The 25,291-nt window shown below is 43.6% G+C and overlaps 1 protein-coding gene and 1 long non-coding RNA gene across 10 annotated transcripts in view; one reads left to right on the top strand and one right to left on the bottom strand.

The window, feature by feature from the left end:
- Nucleotides 1–25,291, top strand: part of FOXP1 (forkhead box P1) — a 506,962-nt gene that overhangs the window by 244,312 nt on the left and 237,359 nt on the right. For all 8 annotated transcript variants that reach the window (XM_060633752.3, XM_060633758.3, XM_060633761.3 and 5 more), the window contains one exon: nt 25,097–25,290. In XM_060633752.3, coding sequence (XP_060489735.1) covers nt 25,108–25,290 — 183 coding nt within the window. In that variant the 5' untranslated portion in view covers nt 25,097–25,107. The remainder of the gene's footprint in view (nt 1–25,096; nt 25,291) is intronic.
- Nucleotides 15,590–24,068, bottom strand: LOC132679840 (uncharacterized). Of its 2 annotated transcripts, XR_009610348.3 has the most exons (3): nt 21,222–24,068; nt 17,987–20,773; nt 15,590–17,474 (listed from the first exon to the last, which is right to left on the bottom strand). It is a non-coding gene; the product is annotated as an uncharacterized LOC132679840 (long non-coding RNA). The 2 variants fall into 2 exon arrangements; XR_014137271.1 differs by having other exon boundaries at nt 15,590–20,773.

Raw genomic sequence — 25,291 nt, 5'->3', positions numbered from 1 at the left:
AGGGGGGTGAGACGATGTGGGGACGGGGGAGATGCAGAGGTGAAGAGAGAGGAGGACAGGGAGAGGAGGAGAGACATGGGGGGAAGGAGGAAGAGAGAGAGAGAGAGGGAACCCCAGGAAGGAAAAGGGAACCCTAGGATAGACCCTGCCATCACCTGTACCTGACAGAGTCCCCTGCCCCAGTGCGAGTATTTCTCAGGATGACTGCAGCTGGAAGGGGGCACAGAGGCTGGCAGGAGTCCCACCTGGGCCTGCTGAGCGAAGCCGAAAGTGGAAAGGCAATGCTCTGATGTCAGCATTATCCATCAGACCTCGAGCAAGAATCTGCACTTTGAAGAATCCAGCTTCAGCTACGAAAAAGATCCCGAGATTGTTACCAGTTCAGACCTTGCAAGACAAAGTGAGACACCCAGGTTTCTAAGCAGAGGTACTTTAGTTAGCTCGAGTAAATGGGAAGATGAAAATCAATGTAATTTAAACTTAATCTCCCCAGAGGAGTCCAGCATTGCAGGCTGCCAAAAAAGTGCCCATGCCCTTGATGTGTCAAGCAAAGTTACCTGGAAAAATAGGAGCAGTGACACTAAGTTTTTTCTCCACCCCTGCCTCTCCAGCTGGCTTTTGAAAACTTACAGTCATTCAGGTTTAATCCGCAAAACTATCATTAGTTTCTAGAAGGTCAAAGTTTTTTTTATGAACCTGCTAGCTGAAAGTAAATATTGCCCGAATGTCTGAAGACCTAATTTTTCTTTGTAAAAATTTTTTTAATGTTTATTCACTTTTGAGGGGGGGAGGGAGAGAGAGAGAGAGAGAGAGAGAGCAAGCATGAGTGAGGGAGGGGGAGAAAGAGGGAGACACCGAATCCAAAGTAGGCTCCAGGCTCTGAGCTGTCAGCACAGAGCCTGACGTGGGGCTCGAACTCACAAACTGTGAGATCATGACCAGAGTCGAAGTTGGCCACTTAATCGACTGAGCCACCCAGGTGTCCCTGAAGACCTGATTTTTCTTAGCGCCCCCCTTGGGTCACCGTGCTTGGCACTGCTTTCCTGTGCCCCGTCTTACCCTGCATTGCAATCTTTTCACATCCTGTTGCTTTCCAGAGCTGTGATGGGGGTTCTGTACACAACCCCATGGTTCCAAAGCTTTCCTCCAGCATTAGGGTTTGAGAGAGAAATCCCAGAAGGCTGGCTAGGGGAAGCACGTGGGCAGAGAATTGGAAATGAGTAGTGAAAAATAGCTAGCTACCCCTGGTAAAGAAAAATTCTTTACAGAAACAGGAATGTTTAACAGACAAAATACCTTCCAAATATGCAAATCTGTGTTTATCGCAGAGAATTCTACAGGGAACAAATCCGTAGCATTAGCAATTATGACTTAGCTCAGAAGTTTTTTTCCCCTCCACCCCATCATGCTCATAAACATCAATATAGCTTAGAGCTTTATGTTAAACTGGCTTTCTCCTATTTCTTTTAAGAGTTATTTGTCCAACATGCTTTTATTATCCTAGATGATGTGATTTGGAGAGAAAGCATTAATTCTCTTATCAGCTCTGTTGCCTTCCCAGTCGTTCAGAGAATTGAGCTGCCCTGGTAGTTTATGAAGTAAGCAGCATTAAATGGAGAGCTCGTTGCTGATCAGATTGAGCCACTTCTGAACTGCGGCTACCCAGGCAAAGGGGATTGACGGTTAGCATTTATGTGGCGAATGTATTGTAATAACATGGCAGGCGACAGAAAGCAGGCACCTTCACACCCTGCCACCTCCCAGCCAGCGCCTTTGTGTCATCTAAATTTTTGAGGCACAAGGTGCCTTCGCTCTTTATCCTGTGTTGTCTGTTTAGTCTGACTTCTGGGAACAGTGGTCCTTGGGTGAGGATTTCGAAAGGTAGCTGGTGTTCGTTGTAGACGTTATAAGTGATACATATTCTCACGTTCATCTTTCCGCTTACGTGTACGTATCCATTCATTCACGTAAGAGATCCTGACTGACTGTAATGTGCCAGGTCCTGGCAGGTTTGGGCACCTTTGGAGCTATTTCTAACTCTTAAACATATCGCCTACATTATCATGTTAGAATAATGTCAAATATAACCTTGTCAAAACAACGAGTCTGTGGGGTGTCCTTGGCATACGCTGTTAATGTGTGATTATTTTCTAATGAGCTTGATGATAAATTAGACGCTGGCAGCTCATGTGGGATCACTGGGTGAGGGGATGCTTCTGTCCCGTACGGTTATTGGCTTAATAATTTGGCGGATGTCTGCTGAACACCTACTGTGTGTTACTGTGTGAGGTGCCAACCCTCTCCCTCTGGCTTGCTGAGTGATTTGAGAAGCTCACCTAAACCTCGCCGTGTTTTGTCATAGATGTGTCCCCAGGTGCTTCACATCGTCCATTTGCTCATAGTTTTCCCGCTGCTCTAGTTGATTATACCTTACCTTCTCTCCTGCGTGTACTTCTTGTCTCCCCCCCCCGCCCCCCAACCCTGTCAGGGAAGCCATAACTAACCATTTCAGTAGGATGCTCTCTCCTGTCTGTCTCTCTCCCTTACCTCTTTGTCCTCCGCTGCTTTGGCCTTGGCAACTCTCTGGAGTCCTCTGCTCTTCCTCAGCTGATGTGTTACCACTGGTGGTCTGCTCAGAACCATGCCTCCCACGCAGTTCTGCGTTCTGGGCTCAATGAAGCAAGTCCTCATGGGCTTATCAGTGCCATTGTTTGTGGTTTCATATTTGTCTTGTTCACCACACTGACTCTACACTTGAGCCTCCGCTACACCTACATTTCATCCCAGCAGATGATTTAATTGCTTTTCTACTCTAAAGATGGTGGTCCTATCACTCGTGAAACTTCCCTCCTCTAAGCTCAGAGTTGGCAGCCTTTGTTTTCTCTTTGATCATCTTCTCAGTCTGCAAAATGGAAGGAGTTCTGTTTCCTGAGGGGCTGCCATGCTCCTGGCGGGGTGAGTAATTGCTGATGCCTACACCCCACATCCTTCCATTGCTCATGATCCCAGTCATTCATTCAGCAAGCTTTTGGATAGTAAGTGTCCAGTCCTGCTAGGCTTTAATGAAGCAGTGATAGGATATGCTTGACCTAGTGGGAGGATATGTTTAGCCATTATTGTATTGAAATGTGCCTGATCTTTGGCCAGCATAAAAATAGAATTCATCTGGAGTACTTAGGGTGAAATATCTCCTCTCTAAACACAGCGTTTGAGCTGGGTTTCACAGCGTTCATAGGAGTTTGTTGGGAGAGAACAGCATCTTAGAACAGCATGTTTGGAACACAGCAAGTAACGGGCAGTAGTGTTGGTTAATGGAAGAGGATGGCAGGACAGAAGTCTGGGAAGTTACACAACGGGCCTGTTATTCCAAGCAAAGGAGTTAAGACTTTCCTCTGAGAACGGAGGCAGGGCGGGGTGGGGCGGGGAGTTGGAGATTTGCAAGGCGGAGAGTGACCCGATCAGATTGGCTTTTGTTCTGAATGATATGTATGGTACCTGCAGAAAGTCCCTGGGTATTGCAGGGGAGAGGTAATGGTAGCCGGATGGCCACGGGGATGAGGAAAAGAAAGGGGGATACACCTGACTGAGAATTACCAGGTCCTCATGATCAGCTCAGTGTCAAAGGAGATGACAGTGACTTTTTCCTGATAGAGCAAAGTAGCGGTTTTCAGGGAAGATTGTTTCGTTTTGGGTGTGTTGAGTTTTAGGCAATCTGATGAGCTTTGAGTGGTGGGAGTAACTAATAGAGACAGAAGTAGTTGTCAGGAATCCAATCTGGATTAATTACGGAATCGGAGGGGGTAAAACAAATACACAGGGCACAGAGGAATCTTGCACATTACCATAATGAATGGGCAGGTAGAGGCAGTGAAATTGCATCCACATCCCCTGGACTGCCTGTTGTAAATGCTGCCTCCCAGGCTGCCTGCCCTGGATCTGGGTGAAACGCTTTGGCTTCTGGATTTAGGAACTACACTCTCCTAGCCTCGAAAATTGAGAGACCACCATACAGAGAGTTGCAAGTAGGAGATAAAAACCTGACGACTACACCCTTTCAAGATGCCTAACTGAGTAGGAGAAAGACATTGAAGTGCGGGGCAGCAGAGGAGTACCCTGGAAATGATTATTTAGGGTCAGAGTACCTTGAATATATGTAGAGGCAAAAGTGAGTAAGCCAGTAGAGTGGGATTTGGTGTTGGTGCGATGGTAGTTGATGGAGGAGGGCATGCCTTTAAGAGTGAAGGTAGAAGGTGAACACCCTCTTAATCTCAGAAGGAAAAGAGAAAAGGGAAGAAGGATGAAGATACTGATGTTGGGTGGGGGAATTCCCTCTTGCCTTCTCTGTCATCTTATCATACTTAAGCTCTCTAAACCACTTGAAACCACCAACCACCCCTTCCTTCTTGAAACTCTCTTCTACTTCTGTGTCACTCTCGAGGGCTCTACCCTTGACTACACCTCTCCAGTATAGTGGACAGAGATTAGATGACTTTGATGTTCAAATGCCTGCCCACTAGCTTTGTGTGTATGTGTGTGCGTGCGCGCGTATTAATACTTTCTAACTTTTGGCGCTTTCTTCTTAAAAAGTGGAGGTTATATGGACCCCACAGAGTAGTTGTGAGGACTACAACTTAGTAAATGGCACTCTTCCCGTTACCTAAATATAAGATAGACTATGGTTTTTCCAGGGACCCTTCCCCTCCTCTCTCCATCTTACCCACTCCCTCTGAACTGTAGCCTCTGTACTGGTGGCTCCCCACTAGCTCATGTTTTCACTTTTGCTTCTCTCCTGAGAGCAACCTCTTCCCCTCACTTGGCTGTTTTCACAAGAGCATCATTATTCTCCCAATTACCTGGGCTAGAAATCTGCGAACCTTCATCGACGCCAGCTAGGCCTTTATAATCAACTCCCAGCTCATCAGTTCTAGTGGCACAGTATCTCATTCATTCATTCATTCATCTGACATTAAATTATTTATCAAACTGCCTGGTTCCCCGTTGGTTACAGAACATGATCCCTGGCTTACACTTAAGCATTCAGAAAATTAGAATGCAGCGTACTGATTGCTCTGCAAAAGTTTAGTACAAAACTTGATGAGACCCTATGGGAGACTACTTATCCTACAGCTGGTGGTGAATGTAGTCTGTACAAGCTTCTTAGCTTCAGCTGAATTTTGAGATTCAATAGGATTTAGCTCCTTAAAGATTCATGGCAGACGTACAAAGGTAAAGGGGACGTGTGGCTACAGGTACAGAGCCATTAGAGTCCGTTGTTGAGTGTGGCCACAATTTAGACAGGGAGAGAGACACACGATGGAAGGTACTGATACAGCCAGATTATGAAGCGCTCTATGCCTGGGCCAGTGCTGTGCAACAGAAATACAATGAGAGCCATGTAAGGATTTTACGTTTGCTGCTTCTTGTTTTAACGTCCATTTAAAGAGAGAGCATGTGCAAGCAGGGGAGGGGCATGGAGAGAGGGAATGGGAGAATCCCAAGCAGGCTCTGAGCTGTTGGTGCAGAGCCCGACTCAGGGCTCGATCTCACTAACCGTGAGACCATAACCTGAGCCGAAATCAAGAGTTGGAGGTTTAACCTACTGAACAGGCGCCCCAGGATTTTGAGTTTTCTATGAGCCACGTAAAAAAACCTGGAGAATCCGGTATAAATTGTAACAGTACTTTATTTAATCCAGTTTATCTAAAATATCATTTCAACCTGTAATCAGTTTATGAAAGACACATTTTACATTCTTTTCTTGGATACTAAGTCTGAAAAAGTGTCTCAATTTGGATGTTAAAATTTCATCAGAAGTACTTGATCTGTATTTAAATTTCATAAAACTTATAGTTGAATAGATGAGTAGATTCACATACCCAAGTTGTTCAGCACATACTTAAAAGTTTTCCAGTAGCTGAACCAAGCATCATTTTTTAAATTTAAATTAAGATAATTTGCATTAAAATTACACACGTATTAAAAAATCCAGTTCTGCTGTCATGCTGGCCATGTTCTGAACACTGAATAAGCCTCATGTGGCCAGTGGCGTTCACATTAGATGGAGCAGGGCTTCTAGTTGGGGACTTCGCCCTTGAGGCCGTGGGGAGCCATTGATGGGGGAGCCACTGAAACAAGGGAGGTGACAGATCAGAAGTGCTGGGATGTGGCCAGCCTACGAGATGCATTCCTTCTCATCCAGAGCTACCACGTGATGCAGGCGTGCCCCAAAGTAGACAGGTATGGAGAAGCAGGTATTACTTAAATAGAAGGGAAAGGGGATGGGGATTGTTAATACAGGAAATCAAAGAAAAGGAAGACTGTCAGATAATGCCTCATTTGGAACGTGCCTCCTCCCTGAAAGCCCCTGGCTTGGGTTTGGACGGAGGAAGAAGCGGGTGATCTCTGAGACAAGGTCACCATCGTCTCAGGACATCGAGGTAGAAATGCCCAGAAGCTTGTGGGAACAGAGGGGGTCTGCAGCTCTGGAAGGATATTTTAGTTGGTGAAAATGATATGGGAGTCACCAGACAGAGGCAAACATGAGGTGAAGCCGTGGGAAGGATCAGGTCATTCAGGGAACCTGCTGTAGAGCAGGGGTCAGCAGACAGCAGCCCTGGAGGCCAAATCCAACTGCCACCTGTTTGGTAAGTAGAGTCTTACTGGAAGTCAGCCATGCTCATCTGTTCATGTCTTGTGTCTGCCTGCATTTGTGCTCCAGCCGGATTGCCCTGAGTAGTCGGGGCAGAGACCCTGTGGTCTCCAGAGTCGCAAACATTTGTTTGATGGCCCTTTTCAGAAAAAGTTTGCTGGCCCCTGCTTTAGAGTTTGGGAGTTGTGAGGATGGAATGCCAGGAGAGGGGAACATTTAAGAATGAGCAGAGGAAGTTCCAGATGTGTAGGCAGAGAACCATGGTGAGCAGGAAAACCTGGAGGCAGAGAGAAGAGATTTTTTTTTTTCAAGAGACAATATGAATGACAGCATCATGTGTTGCGAGAGGTCAAGTGAGGTAAGGATTGAAAAGTGTCAATTGAATTGAGCAGCTCCAAGCTCATTAGCAATTGTGGTAGGAATATTTTCAGCAGAGAGGTGGGGCAGAAGCCGGCTCTCACTGGGCTGAGGAACCAGTGGGAGGCAGGAAGTGGAGACAGTGAGGTATCTTTCTTTCCATCAGCTGGCAAGTGAAAGGAAGGAGAGAGCAGGAGGAAGCTGACAGACACTGGAGGTTGAGAAGGATTGTTTTCAGGTGGCCAAGCACACCTGACAGGGGACAGGGCAGAGTTTAGAGGGACAGCTGGGAGAGGGGAACATGGATGGGGCAGGTGCTCAAAAGGCAGGGGGAGGTGGGAGCGGGGCCCAGCCACCGGTTTTTATTCCCACCCTTACTGCCTCTGTCTTCAGGGGTTTCAAGCTCAGTAACCTGTCCTTCGGTCTCCCTGCTCGAGCTCTCTGCCCGGCACTTCTGTAGGTATCCTCGAAGGCTCGCCTTCCCCAGCCCTGCCCTCTTCCTGCTCAGCTAAGGTTCTGCCTGCAGTCTGCATTTTTAGGCTTAGCCACTTCCCCTGGCAGGCCCCTCCCATCCTCGTTGGAGTACGCCCTCCTCGTGCCTAACCTCTTCAAATACAGTACTCCATTCAAATGGCGGGGCGTCACCCAAGTCTTGCCTAACCTGACCCATAATAGGTGCTCAGTTCAGTAGTATTTATGAAGTAGAAATGCAAGCAAAAAAAAAAAAAAAAATCACAAGTCATTAAAATTTTAAGGCACATTATAAATTTATTATTGAACAAGAAATGGGACTCATTGCTTTGATTCCATAATAAAAACAGTACAGATTCACATCATTTTTCTCAGCCATGACGCTGTTGGCACGGGGGACTGGATGGACTTGGTTGCGGGGGCTGTCCTGTGTGTTGTATGGTGTTCAGCAGCATCCCTGAGCTTCCCCGTAGCACCTCTTCACCAGACTTGCGGCAACTAAAATTTTAGCCTCCAGAGACTGCCAAAAGTCCTCTAAGAGAGCGCCTTTTCCCTCCTGCTTTGCAGTTTTGGTAGTTGGATCCAAGAGAAATGATCCTAAGCTAAGTCTTGTTCCAGGCAGTAATAAATGGAAACCACCCATTTTTGACCAGGGACCAAGCTGCCAACGGCTGTGTTCCGTTCCATCGAACAATACGGCCAGGTATCAGAATTAAAACAAGGGCTCCGGTGTGTGAGCCGATGGTCGTATCGCTCAGCTACCGTGTGTTAAGACTCTGAAGTCTTAACACAAGCTACATTTCACATGCACACACTTCTCTGTTCTTTTCCAAATCAACCGTTGTTTTCTATTCTTTGATCAGGAGCCTTCTGATACAGGTGAGGTAAGACCAATCTCATCACAAATACCCACCTGTTGGAAGGAAGCCACCTTTCTGAAAAAGACCCACTGACGCGAATGAACGTGGAGAGCCATTATATCGTATTTCAAATTTTTATTTGAAGTGGGTGAATTCATGGGGAAAGAGCAAAGGGAAGACCTCGTAGACTTTGGAGGGTCGTTTTAAGGAACGCTTGAACACTCCCGCCTCTAATGGTACGAAAGCTTCCCCTTTAGCATTATGGTAGACTTCAGTCCCTCTGCCCCCGGGGTGGGCGTCCTCCATGGTGTGGATTTAGTGATGGGCGCGTAAGCTCTTTGATTCCTGTTCGGTCCAGGTTTCCCAGTGTATTGGCATGTGCTGAGTGCATTCATAATTAACCCCTTGTGTCCAGCATGTGCAGTATGGGTTGCTAATCCTGCCTGAAAATTAGCCTGTACTTTCTGGACTTGAGCAAACTGCATAGACAAAGAAATACTGCTGCGAAGCCCCTTAAAGATTTGTCTCGAGGTATCGAGGCTTTCAAATGATCGTCAGAAGGTTGCTTAGAACAAGGCTGTTTGCGGTATCACCTTCTGCCCTGCTCTGCATTTTTTTCCTTTTAACTACAACTTGATAAATGGGAGCTAATTCTTAACAATAACCTGGAAAGTTAATGTCATCCTCTAAACGGTCATTAGGAGGAATGTTGACTTTACTGATGCCCTGTTCCTCCTGTAACCAGGAAAAAGCAGGAAAACATGAAAAAAATAATAATTTAACTGAGAACACGGTCCTACTTGAGGCTCATTTTATGATGGGAAGAAGAGTATTCTGCTCTTGGGAGTTTTTTAGTGGCTTCCCAAAGGTCTGGGTTTTATGGGCTACTCATAATCACTGTGATTTATTGAACACCTACTATATACAAGGCACTTTACATATATTAACTTTGCATGCTCTCAGAGCACTGTGCATTTTTCATGGTGGCACTCTCCACATTTCTAATCTCCACTTATGTGTATGACTAATTGATGAATGTGTGTCTTCCATAAAGACAGTCACCTCCATGTGGACGGATGTCTATCAGGTTTTGTTGCTTCTCATGGCCCCAACACTTAGCACAGGGTCTGACACATACTAGGTACAAAATAAGTATTACTTAGAAGGATGACTGAACCCCAATGCAGAATGGTCTGATTTTAGAGAAGGGGAAATGGACAGATGGAGTGGTTGTGTGTGGCGTGCTGAAACCTTAAAGTTGGCAGAGTGGGAAGTAACGTTCACGTGTGCCTGGCCGGAGGCTGCTCCCTTCCTGCCGCACTTGCCTTCTCAGACTTTCACGTGCCTGTGAGTCACCGGGGGGATGTTATCAAAATGCAGATTCTTCATTGAGTCCAAGATGGGCCTAAGAATTTGCATTTGTACCACGCTCCCTGGAGACACCCATGCTTCACTCCGTAGAACCGTGCTTTGTGTAGCTGAGGTCTGCACCACAGGTACAGTGTAATAAATGACAACTTCCTATCTTTTGGAAGCATATGGGGTTTTCTTGGAGAGCCTGGCCGCGAGACAGAGTATTTGCACCTATACTGGTCTCCTAAGAAAAGTGCCCCTGGGATCTGCTCTTGAATAAATACACTGGTGCCGTCCATCAGTTGATTATCCAGGGGCCGTGAGAATCTTAACTCAGGTATTGATGATGCTCATGGGCCCCCCTGTCTCCGTTGTGGATCTCATCCCTTTGTACCAGGTGGTGTTCCTGCTCTAAAGATGTCCATTCCCCCCACCACTCACATTTACCACAGCATTGCCAAGGAGTAGCAACACCTTTTGAAAATTTGAGTGTCTAGTGGATGAATGAGTCCTGTGGAGAATCTGAGGTCACCAGACATCAGATGGTCCCACCATCAACTCTGTAGCCGTTCAGTGGCCCCAGCCCCCAATGTGTGAAGGGAGGCTGCCATTGACCGCCTGCTGTTGGTGCCCCTCTACCTATTCTGGGCACCTTAGGTTCTCCGCTTCTTACTGGCTTGTCTGTGACAGTTTCTTCTTAAATATCCCTCTGGTCAGCATTTCCTCCTAGGTCTTGAGAAATAGGTACAGAGCTTTTCACTAGGTAGAGTCGGGGGTCCAAGGTCTAGGTGCTTCTCATGACCATTTGATAACCACATTGTTAGAAGGGGCCTCTCAGAGTTGTGATTACTTACCACCGAGCGCTCTGATGTCCAGCCCCACCTATGCTTTGTCACCAGCCTCTGGCTGTTTCACAGTGTCTGGGTCTGACCCTTGCTAACTATAGGATGATGCCTACATTCTTGACTTAAGGCTGACTGATTCTCCATGCTGCCCAGCCATTCACACCAAATCTATTCAGAAATCTTTGTGCCTGATTGGAGCCTACTTCTCATTCGTCATGTAGCACAATGTCACCATTTTTGTGTGTATGCAACATTTGAAGATTTGTGTATGTTGTGTTCTAATGGTGTAGTCATAAAAATGGAAGGGGAACTTTTAAAAAGATTTATTTTAGTTCTGTATTTTGAAAAACTCTTTCAAATACTCTTTCCTTTATAGTATTCAGCTGTGCTAAATGTTCTTGAAGGGTGGTTTAATGAGATGAGGACTTACAAGTTAAGGCCATCATTATATTATTGAAATAATACTGAAAGTAAATTGGCAGCTACCTGTAGCTTGTCCTGAAGTCACTTATTTGAAGAGCTTGCTTTAGTTCTCTCTACACGGACAGACAAGGCACAGGAATTATAGATGATGAATAAGGAATATACCACTGATGGAAGTTCCTTAAAGCACACGATGCGTTTTCACATCTTTTCTGTCTTTTTACATTAGGTTTTCTCCCTTTCATTTATATTTTTCATTTGTTTGGGAATGTTATTTTGCTTTTAATTCTGTAAACTGTATGCCTATGCCTTTGGATTAATCAGTCCCCCAAAGGCAGTGATTAAAGTGCACAGATGTGGGAAACCACAAATACAAAAGACAGCTTACATCTCACTCCTCTTTTATATATATAAATTATTCCCATTTTGTAATACCTTAGCATCATGGTCATTGTTCCCATCAAAAATACTGTATTTTGTGAAATGATACAATTATGAGGCATTTCCCATTATGTAGACACCATGTCTTTAAATTATAGCAATTTCTTAAGATTTTAAGGCAAAAGGAGCTCTTAGAAGTGTGATTAATAGCAGGGAATGAGGCTAATGCTGGGTCATCAGTGGCACTCCATTACAAAAAACGTTGGGCTAATAAAAGCATCCATCTTTTTGACCAATAAAGCATTTGAGTGATATGCTTATAGTTTTTATCATCTAGTAGTTACTGGGTGCTGAGTAAACTCTGAACCTGCATTGTAGAAAGGCAGCTCTGTGGAAGTGGCTGAAGAACCGCTCCCTGGTGGTGCGCGAAAAGGCAGGCGTGGGAGGGAGGCTCACGTTGGAGCTGCCAGTTGGAACTTTATCGTGTCTTCTACAGGCTTCATACCCATGGCCCAGGAGCCCCGTTCGCTTTGGGGACGAGAATAGAGAGTCTAGCCAGTTGATTCTTTATTTCTGTAGCAGCGTGTGGATACACAGTAGGCTCTCTGCAAGTGCTTAGGGAATTGCATCGTTAGAAAACCGTGCTCTGGAGTCAGGGATATAGCCTGGTCCTCAGAGGGGCCTCTTACGTCTCCTCTTGCCCAGTTCCCCAGTCCATAAGCTTGCACCGCTCACTGGTATATTGGAAGAGGATTCTTAGGTGGTTCATAAATCATTCACCGGTTCTCATTATTGCGATTTGATGTTGAAGCAATTCCATTTTCAGTCTGTTTTAATCCTTCCGATAAAGCCAAGGAGAAAGTTTCCATTTGGTACTAGTATGTCTTTAATCTCTCTCTTCCAGTTGTAAGCTCATTATTTAACAAAGAAAGAACATGGTTCCTGCTCAGAGCCTTTGTGGGCAGCAGGATCTAGCTAGAATTTAATAACATTGGTTGGGTTGTGTTACATTTGTTGTAAAGTCTTTCTCTCCTATAAAGGGATACATACTGGCTTTCTCTTTGATGAAGTGATACAAAGTTTCCTCTGCGATAGATTTGTATGTTTGTCAAAAGTGAATTTGAAAAATAGCACTGGTGGAGGAAGAGAAGTGGCAGAAATAATGGTGGTAAAAGAAGAAATGAACGCTTGAGCCTTGGAAACTGGCTCAAGTGTCCTTTCAGATGACATGACCACTCCAAGAATCTCAGAATTTGTAAGGCTTTCCTCCCAGGGAAGATATGTGGAAGAGAACAAATCATCCCTTATCAATCTTGGGTCTACCCAGAGTTTCCCTGGGATTGTTTTCAGGTTTTGCAACAGTTGATCAAACAGGTTACTTTAAAAGGCCTCTTAATAAATGGATTCTTTCACTTAGAATTATTTTCTTTTATTTTGTAAATAAGGCTTAGGAAATGTGGGCTCTGTGGGGAACAAAATAAGTAAACTGGGCACATGCCTCTAAAACTGAAGGTGCATTAGGATGTTTACCACCTCAGCTGAGGCAGAGGAAAAGGCACACTATTTATCTTGTTGTTAGTAAGGAAACAGTAAAACCGTTTTTGAACACGGACAAGTCCTCATTTGGGTAATGATCATGTGCCCCGGTTTAGCTTGATTTTCAAAACTCCAGGGCTCAGTTATGATTGGCCTTTATCAAGCGACATGGTTACAACTCTTTGGATTTCCTTTTGGAATTGTAAACCCTCTTTGTAATCCTTCACTGGTAGTCTAGTTCATCCAGGCTTTAGGAAAAGAAAATAAAAATGAAGGTCAAGAGAACTCCAGGAAAAGTAGTGTGCAATAGAGATGGGGAATAAGGGTTGCAGTCACAGCATTCTGCTTTTCCTTCTTCAATTCTTTCTCTCTCGAGTTTTACTGGAGCGGCAGACAAGGCGCTTCACTTTTCTTTGTCTCCTGATCATCTAGGCCGTGTGCAGAGAGCAGTAAGCGTGGAATTTGAGAACATGCAGTTCCCAAAGCATTTGAGGAAGAGTCTTGGTGTTAGCTGTTCCTGCAGCCAGACTGGTTTCATCATCCAGAGTGGAGCAAGGCTGGATTTCCTTCTCTAGGGCAGTGGGGACAGCTCGAGCCCCAGAGGGCTTTCTAGGGCAGAAAAGGGAGAGGTCCCAGTGTCCCTTCCTTGTGTCCACACAGTGGTAACAGGCTCATCCACACATGAGCCTGAGAAATTCCCTCCTGCTTGGGCACAGAGCGCTCGTTGGACATTTCTTCGCCAGTTCTTTATCGAGGCTTCAGGGGCTGCTGTGGTTTGGGGAAAGGAGACTGTCAGCAGGGAGAGGGACTTGGGAAACAAACCACAGCACAAGACAAAACACAAAAGAAAGTGATGTTAGGGTGGCAGAACAAAGACTAGATTATAGATCCAGGAGATGGGGGAACAGGAGCAGCTAGGGAAGGTGAAGAAAGAAGTTCATAGCCGGACTGGGTGGTGGGCATCAGGGGTGGGCAAAGGGACCACTAAAATTCTGTTACACTTTTTAGACCGAGCTGGAAATTCCAGCATGCTGATGCTTAGTAATGTCACTGCCACAATACTCTGAGGTATGTCTTTAGTTTTGACTAAAGTATGACTTTAGTATGTCCTTTTCAAATTTTGCTTTGGATATCCAGCAGTGTTTTACTGTACTTTGGGCTAACATAACACAGAATTTTAAAAAATTAATTAACTTAAAATAAATGTAAGATATAAATTATCAAACTGGTTTTCACTGTGTTTTTGCTTATTAAATATTAAGTACACAGAATTTTAAAAACTTAACTTACAATAAATGTAAGATACAAATCACCAAACTGATTTTCACTATGTTTTTGCTTATTAACTATTAAGTAATGGAGAGATGTCATTCACACGTATCACAATTAAGTAGTTTAGAACATTAGAGAATCTGTAGATTAAAAATAATACTTTAATTGCAAATTGTACATCTAAATACAGTCTCTCCAATAAAACAGGATAGCTTTCTTATAACATAGAGCAAGCTGTTTTACACGTTCTTACACATGAAGCGAATTTTTGAAGATAAAACAATTCTTCATAACACTTCTTTTAGTGGAGACATTGAACTTATTCACTCTTTCGAAGCCTCAGATTTCTTTGATGAGCTGACACACTGAACTCCTGAGTGGCTCTATGTAACATCAACTGATTCATTTATTTATGTCATGTTTTTTAAGAGCACGATCATACCCTGAGACAGTTTGATTGTTTCATCGTAGTTGAGAAACATCTATTCGTGTGTGGATCCAGTGCACTTGAAGGTATTTTGGAACAAGAAACTTGGGCAGAAGGAACATTTGGGCTTTCCCTCTAGGTAAAACATTCAAGATCCCCATCAGTGTTTCACCCGTATATTTCATTGATAAAAGAAGATGAGTCCAGGAGATGAACGTATAGTTACTCAAGCATGAAAACATTCCAGTCTTTTAAAGCTGTGACCAAATCCAATCCTTAGGAGTTTAAACCATGTGGATGCTTTATTTTTGTCTACGAGGCAGGAAGTAAAAAGGCATTGACTGAGCTCTGTTTGCTTCATCTGGGGGTAATTTTCTTAACGGGGGCCATGATTTTTTTTGTTTTGTTTTTTTGAGTAATGTCGCCAGTAAAGAGTTAACCGGATTTCACTTGATTCACTCTGGCTTATGTGATGATGAGTAATGCGAGGTTGGTAACAGCAAATTGTTGTTTATAAGCAAACATGGCATTGTGCAAACAAGCAGGCCTGGTCTCCAACTGGTTTGATTTCATGGTGGTCAGCAGCTGATCTGTGTAACATACAACCTTTCTGCCTCTCTAAATGTCAGAAGAATGACTGTTTGTTTATCTTGCCTTCTTTGCAGCTGTTTACTCTGTAATGCATTTACCTCGACCTTGATTCCCAAAGAGTGGCCCCTTTCTCCTCCCTAGCCCTGTTTACATTAGTCCTGCCCCTGGTGTCACCTATGAAATCTGTTGATTATTCCACCTGGTTAATGTTAAATTACTCTTGTAAGATGATGTGTTTGTTCATAAACACAAATGCTGGGCCCCTTGTTTACTGTACCCATGGCAGCAATCGTTATTAAACAAATATTGCTTTGTTTGCGGGGTGCGAGCAGTGGTTTATCCTGCAAGGTCTGTTTAAAAAACACACACACATTAAAAAAAAAAAAAAAAAAAAACTTAAATAGTAGAATTTTGATAAAGAAAGAAAAAGGGGAACTTGTCCCTGGAATGTGGTTGAAACAGACTTAGGTTTGCTTTTCTTATCTTTTGCTTGGATGAAGGGGCTGGAGAGATTAGCAAGTTGTTTGGTTTTTCTAAGAGATTTCCTTAGTGTAATGATATCTATGCAGTTGTTTGCTTTTTTCAGAAGGGAGAGAGCTCTCCTGAAAGGCCACTAGCTTAGTAATAGAACATCAGATGGCTACAAAACTCTTTGTGGAGCAAACAAGGACTTAGAAGGTGTAGGAGAAAAAGTCTAGTGCTATGAACAAGGCAGTCACCTTCCAAAGGTACAATCCTTGGATTTTGTGTTCTTGTGTGCGTGCGTTGGGTGTTGTTGTGTGGGCTCCATGGGATCCCGTGTGATGTGTGTACTCGCTCAAGTTTGAAACGGGGAGATTCACTTTGAGGTTAACGTAATTGTGAATAAATTCTCTGTGATACAAGCGGAGACATCCATACAATTAATACACCTGATAATGTTTTTACAAGCCAGTGTTTTAATTTTTTACCTGTTATTCTCACCTGTCTCATTTTAAAATGACTTTTATGCATTCTCTCATTTGTGGTTAAGTAAAGGAGACATTGTGTCTCCTGGTTCAGCCTGATGTGTGTGACTGTTGTCCCTTGGTCACTAGGAGTCACATTAGACAATACCAAACATTAGCCTGTCCTTTGTCATGTTTTGCAAACAGCAGAGAAAACAGCTGACATCATCTTTGTTTTTTGTTTTTTTAAATTCTTGTTTGTTGCTGTTTCTGAATTTGTGTTGTGTTTCAATACTAGGCAGGGCCTGCTGGCATTTGCCATAAATTACAAGGATAAAACACGGAGTGGGTTGAGGGTGGAGGCTGGGGGTAATGACCTTCAACATATTGTGGTCTTTTATATCAGGAGAAAGCCTGTTAATCTATCTGTAACAGCAAGTTTCGGGGGGAAGTACATATATGCATACTGAAGTTTTCGAAGGATAAAATTGAGTAATTGTCCCTTGCACGCAGTGGAGAAATGGAAGAGCTGACTTCTGAAGGCCTGCATTCACTGAACGGCCGTGATGCTCTGAACATATTGTTCGCTCTGGCCACTAGAGCGGCTAGGGGCTGGAGGCAAAGGCAGGAGATGCGTGAAGTGTCTCATTGCGCCCACCAGTCATTAATTGATGTTAGGAACCTGCCCCCGCATATACGAAACTGTATAAAATATGGAAATGAAAAAAAAATAATGATACTCTGACCTGGTGGTTGGCCACTTTATTCCACCGGGCTATGTGTGACAGTTCAGCTGTTTGAATGTTCGAAACGATTCAAGTTTGGCCGGCCATGTTCATTCTCAAACTTCAACTCTGGTTCTGTCACAATGCATTTTAATTAAGCTCCCTAGAACACCTGGCCCCGTCGTACCCTAAGCTGCAGAGGCTTCCTTGTGACCACGCCAACAGCCTAGCACAGGATTGGCAAAGCTCCTTTTTGGTCTCTGTTTCATTATTTGAGTCCGTCTGGATTAATATGCCCGGGAGTGGGTGTGCCTTCTCCTTTGTACTTCTGTTTCCTAGAGCGGCTCCTTTCTAACCTCCTTGGTTTGCCCACAGTTGCTATGATTACAGCACTTAAACTCTCGTCCACCAGGAGGGAAGGGAAACAAGACCCACGGTAGCTGACATTCTGAAAATACAAATTGGACGTTTGTAACTTTTACAGGGGTGGGTGTCTTTATCTGCACTTATTGATGACTTACAAAGACTCTAAAAGTTCGATTAACACAGTCTGTGAGAGACCCACACACTTCCTCTGAACAGGTTGCTGCCTTGGGTTTGGAATTCAGGAATTCCTTTTCTTGGGAAATGCAAAATCTTCTGTCTTTACATCGAAAGCCTGGTAGAGAAGGGAAATCATGTTTTTGTTAGGAACATTATTTTATTACCACCCTATTCCTCTAACTCTGTTGTGAGTCATGCACTACAGGGAAAATTAAACATCCTGCTCGCTACCTTTTTCCAGTCCAGCTGAATTGAATATTAACTCTCGACCGTGGCTTTGCGTGGAGTTTTTCGTTGATTGATGATCTTTAAATTTTCAACGATTGGGACCATCCTCCTTCCATTGTGACTTAAAATGATGTAATGGCTTAAGTTAGTTTCTGAGTTTCAGAAATCCAAAATGATTAGACTTTCCAAAGGAAGTACAGGACTGGGAGTAGTTGTAAAGTAGGAACATAAAGGTGGAGGCCAGCACAAGCTTTTGATCTCATTTGATTGGCAGGTCGGACTTGGAGTTTTCTCCAATGTCATTCAGTCATTTGCCTAAAAATTCAGCAGTTATGTATTTAAATCCCTACCCCAGTGGTCCCCCGTATCCACGGTTTTGCTTTCTGTGGATTCAGTTACCGGTGGTCAGCTGGTGTTAGGAGGCAGATGATCCTCCTTCCGAGGTACTGTCAGAAGGATGTGTCACAACGCCTAGGTCAGACACCTCACTTCAGCTCATCATGTAGGCATTTTATCATCTCATGTCATCGCAAGAAGGAGAAGGGTGAGTACAGTACGATAAGGTATTTTGAGAGAGACCACATTCACATAGCTTTTATTAGTTTATATCATTATAATTATTCTAGTCTATTATTTATTATTGTGAACCTCTTCCTGAGCCTGATTTCTAAGTTAAATGTTATCATAGGTATGTAGGTATATATAGAAGAGAACATAGTGTATATAGAGTTTGGTACTATCTATCCTTTGGGGGTCTCAGGACGTGTCCCCCATGGATAAGGAGAGCTACTGTATATATAAGGTATACCTGAAAATATAGTTGAAAATGAAGGTTTTTTTTTTTTTTTTTTTAAAGTTGTTGTTAACAAAATGGAGGTGGAGAGGCCAGGAAGGGGATCGTTTTACTCTGAATGCCTCTTCATCCATTTACTTGATAAATACAGAGCACTTCCAAAATACACAGAGAAGTGGGGCTCACCTGGGGCTCGTGTTTTACCCGAAGTGGGGCACGAGCTCACCCAATGAGGGGCTCAAACTCACGAACCGTGAGATCATGACCTGAGTTGAAGTCAGATCTGTAACTCCTGAGCCACCCGGGCACCCTTTGGCTGATAAATACAAACTAGTCCCTATTTCTTTTTTGTTCTCCTCCTTTGAACTATAAAGGCAAGAATGCTACCATATTGCATTATTAACAATGAGCCCATTTTTCTTCCCAGACTTCTCGCCCATCTGAGCACCTGTAGCCCTGGGCTCTCCCCCTCTGACTCTCTGAGGTGTATTCAGGGCATCCTTGCCTATACCCACTCCTTTTCCCACAGCAAGCCCCGCATTTCCTTTAGGAAATGCTCCTTTAGGACACATGGACCAGGGCTTTGTGGGAGGCGTGCTCCTGGAGCTGTTTCTTTCTCTGTTGAGACGCCCAACCTGACACTTCCATGGTATCCTCAGCCTGAAGGATTCCAATTTTGCCCTCAACTCGCATATGGCTATATAAGTAGCCTTTATTTTTTTTTAAGACGCGTTTTTGACTATTTCGTTGCTCCTGGACTTTTTCTTCCTGAGCGCTAAATGAAATTCTAGATTTTTAAAGATAGATCTAGATATTTCCAGTGCACGATAAAGTTGATAATACATAAATCATTTTTAACAACAGGTAATATGCATAATTTATGGTGTTACAGTGCTATCTTTTTGATATTTATGATGGATAATGCTCAGTTTTTGCCCTCATATTACTGCTTTAAATTATGCCACAAGAAAATTAATGAGAAAGTAGATTTATGGGTTTCATTTGTTTGTCAATTCGGAAATTAATTGGGTGTTAATTTTAGCCGTCCCTCATCAGAGCAGGACTTGAGTATGCGTACATTACTTTGCATTCATTGTAGCTTACCTCCCATTTACTGTGGGTCACTAGCTTTGCACACATTAAAATAGCCCTCCGGCTCATTCCCTTGATTACTTTTTGAACTGCCATGCATTAGAAAATTTACGCCTTTCTGTTATAATTATGAAAATTTGGTATTGGAAGATAGTGCTTTCATAACACAAGGCGGCACACTGACTTCTCTTCCTAAACTTGACCCTTGGATAGTCTTTCCGTGAAATTGGGGCCCCTGCCAGTGGGGGCAGTGGATAGACGGACAGTAGTGTCTGAAGTGTTCGTTCACAACTTGTGGGAGTGATCTCAGTGAGAAATTAATCAGCTGGTGTTACTTTTTTCTCTTATTTCATTCTTCCTCCCCCCCCCCCCCGCCCCCGCTTTTTTTCCCCTTCAAGAATATGCTATGAAATCCTCACTTAGGGATAACAAATCTGCATCTTGGGGCCAGTTGTGGCCCTTCCATCCTGCCCTTTCTTCACCTTCTTCCCTAATCCCCCCACCAGTCTTTCGTCTTCTCTGTGCCTCATGCTAGGAAACATAAAGTCTCCATTCGACTTTCCTCAGGGTTGCTCTCTGCTCTTGAGTCCCTAGTTTGAATGGGAGGATTCAAAATCTTGCAAGAGGATTAAGAGGAAGGTGCTGGGTTAGTGTCCTACCACCTTGCTCTTTGCCTGCTGCTGGGGAAGAAGTCCCTCAGCTGCACTTTGCTCTTTAAAACTCCTTTATGTGTATTATGTTGCCAGGTAAACCATTTGCACATTGAAAGGGAACGGTTCATTTACCCGATGAGACCCAGAAGTAAATGTATGCGTTATATCTTCATATGGACAAGTTTTTCTTCTTTCCTGATGGCATGAACGTGATGATCAGTATGGATTTTGAATCATCCTGATGCAACATCAGTACTTCTTTTAGAACTAGAGCTTAGACACACTCCCGCCTTTATTCTTGTCCATTCTGCAAACCCTGCACAGAGTCTAACCGATGATGTTCGGTGATTCCAAATTACAAAAATTCACATCGTCTCTCCATTCTTAGAGTTACTGTCTTCCTCCTTCCCTCCTTCTCATCCCTCAGTCTGTCCCTCCTTCCTTCTCACTTCTCCTCCTTCCCCTTCTCTGTCCCTCCCTCCCCAACCCCCTTCCTCTTTTCATTTCCCTCTCTTCCTTTCCAGGAGCTTCTCTTAGCTCTTCAAACGCATTCCATTTTCCTTCTTTCATGGCACATGATGAACAATGAGAAAGAGGATCTTTCCTTTTGGATAGGAGGAGAACCACGTTATCTCTGGCATCATTTTCCTAAAAAGTGATTTCACCATTAACTTCTGTTCTCTTCTCCCCATAGAAGTAGAAATACATTTTACAAAACTATGTTTAGTTTAATTTACACATCCTTTCATGAACAGACCAAGTTCTTTAAGGGCATTTATTCTGCTTCATATAAATAATTGATCAGCCGAGTTAATTTACTTCTGCCTGACTTGGTCAACCTTAATTAACTGCCCTGGAATCGAGACTGAACTTTTTGTTAGCTTAAAATCTTTCACAAGCATATGATAACAAGGGCTTTGTTTTTCCCTAAATTTTCAGCATCAACACTGTAACCAAGGAAATAATCATAATAATAAAGCATTGCTTTAATTTACTATAAATACATTGGCCTAGACCTTATGAATTTTCCAGAATACTTCCAGAGTATGCTCTGTTGGCAACGACAATAAATAAGCATGCTAAACTCTGTTCTTACCCCTTTCTGTATGTTCTTTCAGCACAAAAATCGATCTTTTGAAATCAGTAGCTCTGTCATGTTTCCAGGCAAGACAAGAAGTGGCCATTCTGTCTGCTTAAGCTTTCTGACATCCATAGGATTGCAGCATCAGCCTTCTTAGGGTTGTGGTGAATGGATCCTATGTGACTTAAACAGACGCAGCTCATTCAGAGGAAGCCAGAGGAGGATTTGTCTTTGCGTCTGGAGGGGCTTGTTGGTGGCTACGGTGTGGTCGTGTCTTCTAGGTACATGCTTTCATGTCCATGCACTTGGGATGATTGTGGATCATTTCTTGTTCTCGATTCGCTGTGGAGTAAAGCAGCTCGTTGGGCACAGGGAGTCCCAGAGGGAAGTGGAGGTGATACAGACTGAGGGTCTGTGACAGCTTCCCTCTAAGAAAAGAGGGTTTGGCATTAGAGAACACACACGCCTCTCCTGTACGTTGACCTGCTTTCAAATGTGATGCTCAAATTGTAAAACTCAGTAGAAGAAGACAAATAACGTTGTTTGCTAAAGAATGCCGACACTTTCATCTTTGTATTTTAATGCTTTTCTGTGTCCACCTGCCAGCTTCCTACTGTCTTTGTGGGGATTAGTTTTCTTTTCATCGATTTACTAATTCACTGCCCTGCACAGGACTTTGCAAACGGGGAATTCTCTGGCACTTATCGAATGGTCAAATTCATGTCTGAAATGGGAAATTATTATGGCTGCATCTTTTCCTTGACCCGCTGAGTTTTAGTTTTCTTATCTGTAAAATGGGGGTAAACTTCACCTGCCTTTTCCTCCCTGATGGACTCGTTACGAGTTTGAAAAGTACCTCAGAGAGCCTGGTAGTTTGTGAAGTGCTGTACAGACATAAAGCCTTATTAAATGGCTTGGAACATTCCATAGAAAGAAGTATTGCCAGCCCAGATATTGTTAGAAATGTTCTTAGACATCGACACTCCTAATTTTTCACATGTGCTTTTCAAAAAGCTGTTTTCTCCTGATTGGTGTGGGAGATTATGGGAAATTTTAAATCTTGCAACCTACATACTACTGTTAGCACTTGACTAATTAAGGACATCCTCAGACCAAAATAATCCTTTATGCAATTTCGGTCCCAATGCCTGCACTCTCACAGACCCGATTTGCAAGCCAAGTTGCTTGGCACGATGCCTGCAAAACTTCTCCTGGAGGACTTGGCAGTCTTCTTAGAACTGCGTAGAGCAAAACCTTCTCATCAAATTGTGGATTGGAGATTGTTCTTAATCCACCCACCACCACGGTGTCAAACCAAGGAAACAGAACCAGGGCCAGTCTCTTAGACACCTGTTCTGAGGTCAGGCGTCCCGATGGCCACAGGCTTTGAAAGCAGTCTTCTTCCTGTATCTCTGCTCCCCGGGGACCTGACATCTGGCTAAATATGCCCCATTTTCTGAGGGCAGGTAGAGATTTTTTGTAAGCAGTGTTTTTCTCTTTTGTCTTTTACTCCCTATTCCCTGATATGAAATGTACAGGCCTTGCAGAAAGTTAAAAAAAAAGTTTTTTTTTTCTTTAGGTATGCTTGTGACATACCCTAAGAATTCAGTGAATTTCCTTGTTAACTACTGTTAAGACCACCATTTTCTCCCTTAAATACCTAACCACTGTCTTTTCCTTTGTTTCTATACAAATGGGCATGTTTGTGAAACAGAAACTGAAACATTGGAGGGGGTACAAAAAAAAAATCCTCGCTGTGACAAATTAATTCCTTTTTTGGCAACGAACAAGGTGCTCGCACGCCTGGTTCTTATATCTTAGAGAAACTTTTATTTGTATTTTTGATGGATTTTACGCTCTACGGACAGTAAAGATATGAATGCACTCTTTAAAGGACTCTCATTACTGGAAAGTCTGATCTAAGGAGAAGAGAGTGAATCAGCTGTTGCTTCTGACTTTGTTTCCCACCTGTTAACAAAAAATGCCATTCTTAATCCCCTTCAGGACTGAATTAACTTTAAAAAATAAGTCCTCTGGGTTTATGAAGTTTGTACTCAAGTTGGATCATACCATGCACTGAAAGGAAATGAAGAAAGATGTCAGTTTTTCTGCTTTTAATTTTTCATTAGATTTTCATGGAAGTCTATAGAAAAGGGATTTAACCCAACCTCTGGCAAGAGGGCAGCCTCCTGTAAAGATGTCCCAGGTATTTTAATTTCCCTGTTGTCACCTATTTCATGTGGAGGGGAGGAGTCTGTAACGCTGGTTAATAATATTGTCTTTCCATGATGCAAAAATATTTGTGTTGGAAGTTTTCAGCCCTTTTATCCGAGGTTGGTATTTCACATTAAAGTTTTAATATTCAGACATTTCTCAGCTCTGATGTTTGAACTGTCAAGCCCGTTAGTGACTGTTGTTTTTCCTGTTCAAAGTCCTAGTCTCTGAATTTGGAGTACGACCCTGCCATTTCCATTGTTTGCTCCCCACTGCACCTCAGCTTTAGGAAAAGACATGGTTAAGAACTTTGACACCAGACTGAACTTGTTTAAATCTTGATTGCACCATAGCTAGCTGAGATTTATGCTGGGCAAATGAAAATAGTTCTCAGGGAGCCCTAGTTTTCTCATGTGCAAACTAGAGATACCAGTTGCATTCAGAAGGAAATTGGTGAATATACATAAATCAGCTGCAGGAGGGCTTGGTCCAACACTGGTGATCAATCGATGGTAATAATTGGTACTAGTAAATATTATTCTGTATCTTTTGTCATCATCAGACGCCTTTGCTGAGAGCTGAATTGGCTGCCTAGGAGAATGGTTTTGTACCTAGAGAGTAACTAGGCAGAATGTGGACTGTATTTGCATGCAGTTGATATCCTCTGGGTACTTACACCTTGTACTATATATATATATATATATACATACATATATATATATATGGTGTTATATATATATGTGTGTGTGTGTATATATATATATACACACACACACACACACATATATATATACACATATATATATGTGCTTTTTATTAGACATTTTGTACTTTCAAATTCAGACTTTTTTTTTCCTGGCCTGCCTAGGCCAGATTTTCTCCAAAGTAAATATAAGAAGGCCCAGACCTTTCAGGCCTTAAAACCAAACTCTAGAGGTTAGTAATCCAGCATGAGAAACACCTAACTTTGAATGGGATTTCTTAGGACAATTTTAACCATAGGACAATGATCAGAGTCTGAATTTATTTGGCTTCTGAGAAGTGGGGATTTTTTTCTCCCTCAACGTGGACTATCTTACTGGAATGGCCCATTTTGAAGACTTTTCAGTACCTGAATGATTCCGAGGAGTACGAATCTTTAAATGTTCTTCGGCTTTTGACCCCTAAGGGTTTTCAGCTCGAATTACTTGGGGGGGGGGGGGCCCTCCCGGGGGTGTGTGTCAAGTCTTGATAGACTGAAGTTGGAGAAGATTCCTCCAGGAGTGTGGCATCCCCCCACAGAGCCCGCACGTAGTAAAATTTAACGTTACACCTAATATGCTGCGCAGAACGACTTTCTGGTTTTTGAGCAAAACATCGAGATACAGTCACAGAAATTTAACCATAAATCCTGAATTCACCCAGAAGTCTTCCCCGCCCCCCCCCAAGGGGAAAAAGCCTATTTAAAGGACCGCTTACGACTAAAACTTGAAGTTGGCCTGACACCTCCGTCCCCCCAAACCAGGGGACTCAGCCGCTGGCAGGGCCACACCGAGTGAAAGAAAATGACAACTGTTTACGGAGTTTGGCAGCGTGGAAGGAAGGCAGGGCCCTTCCCCTGGTGCACAACAACTGTTTTAACAGCTGCTTTTTTCTTTCTCCCCCGCCCCCCCCCCCCCCGAAAATCCCTCTCTCAGGTTTTTGAGTCATGATGCAAGAATCTGGGACTGAGACAAAAAGTAACGGTTCAGCCATCCAGAACGGGTCAAGCGGCGGCAACCACCTGCTCCCGTGCGCCGGGCTTCGCGAGGGGCGGTCCAACGGGGAGACGCCGGCCGCGGACGCGGGGGCGGCCGACCTCGCGCACGTGCAGCAGCAGCAGCAGCAGCAGG

The sequence above is a fragment of the Panthera onca genome, chromosome A2, assembly GCF_046562875.1.
Source record: "Panthera onca isolate mPanOnc1 chromosome A2, mPanOnc1 haplotype 2, whole genome shotgun sequence".
Classification (NCBI taxonomy): Eukaryota; Metazoa; Chordata; class Mammalia; order Carnivora; family Felidae; genus Panthera; species Panthera onca.
The sequence above is the reverse complement of the archived record's forward strand: the minus strand, read 5'-3'. Positions and strand labels throughout refer to the sequence as shown.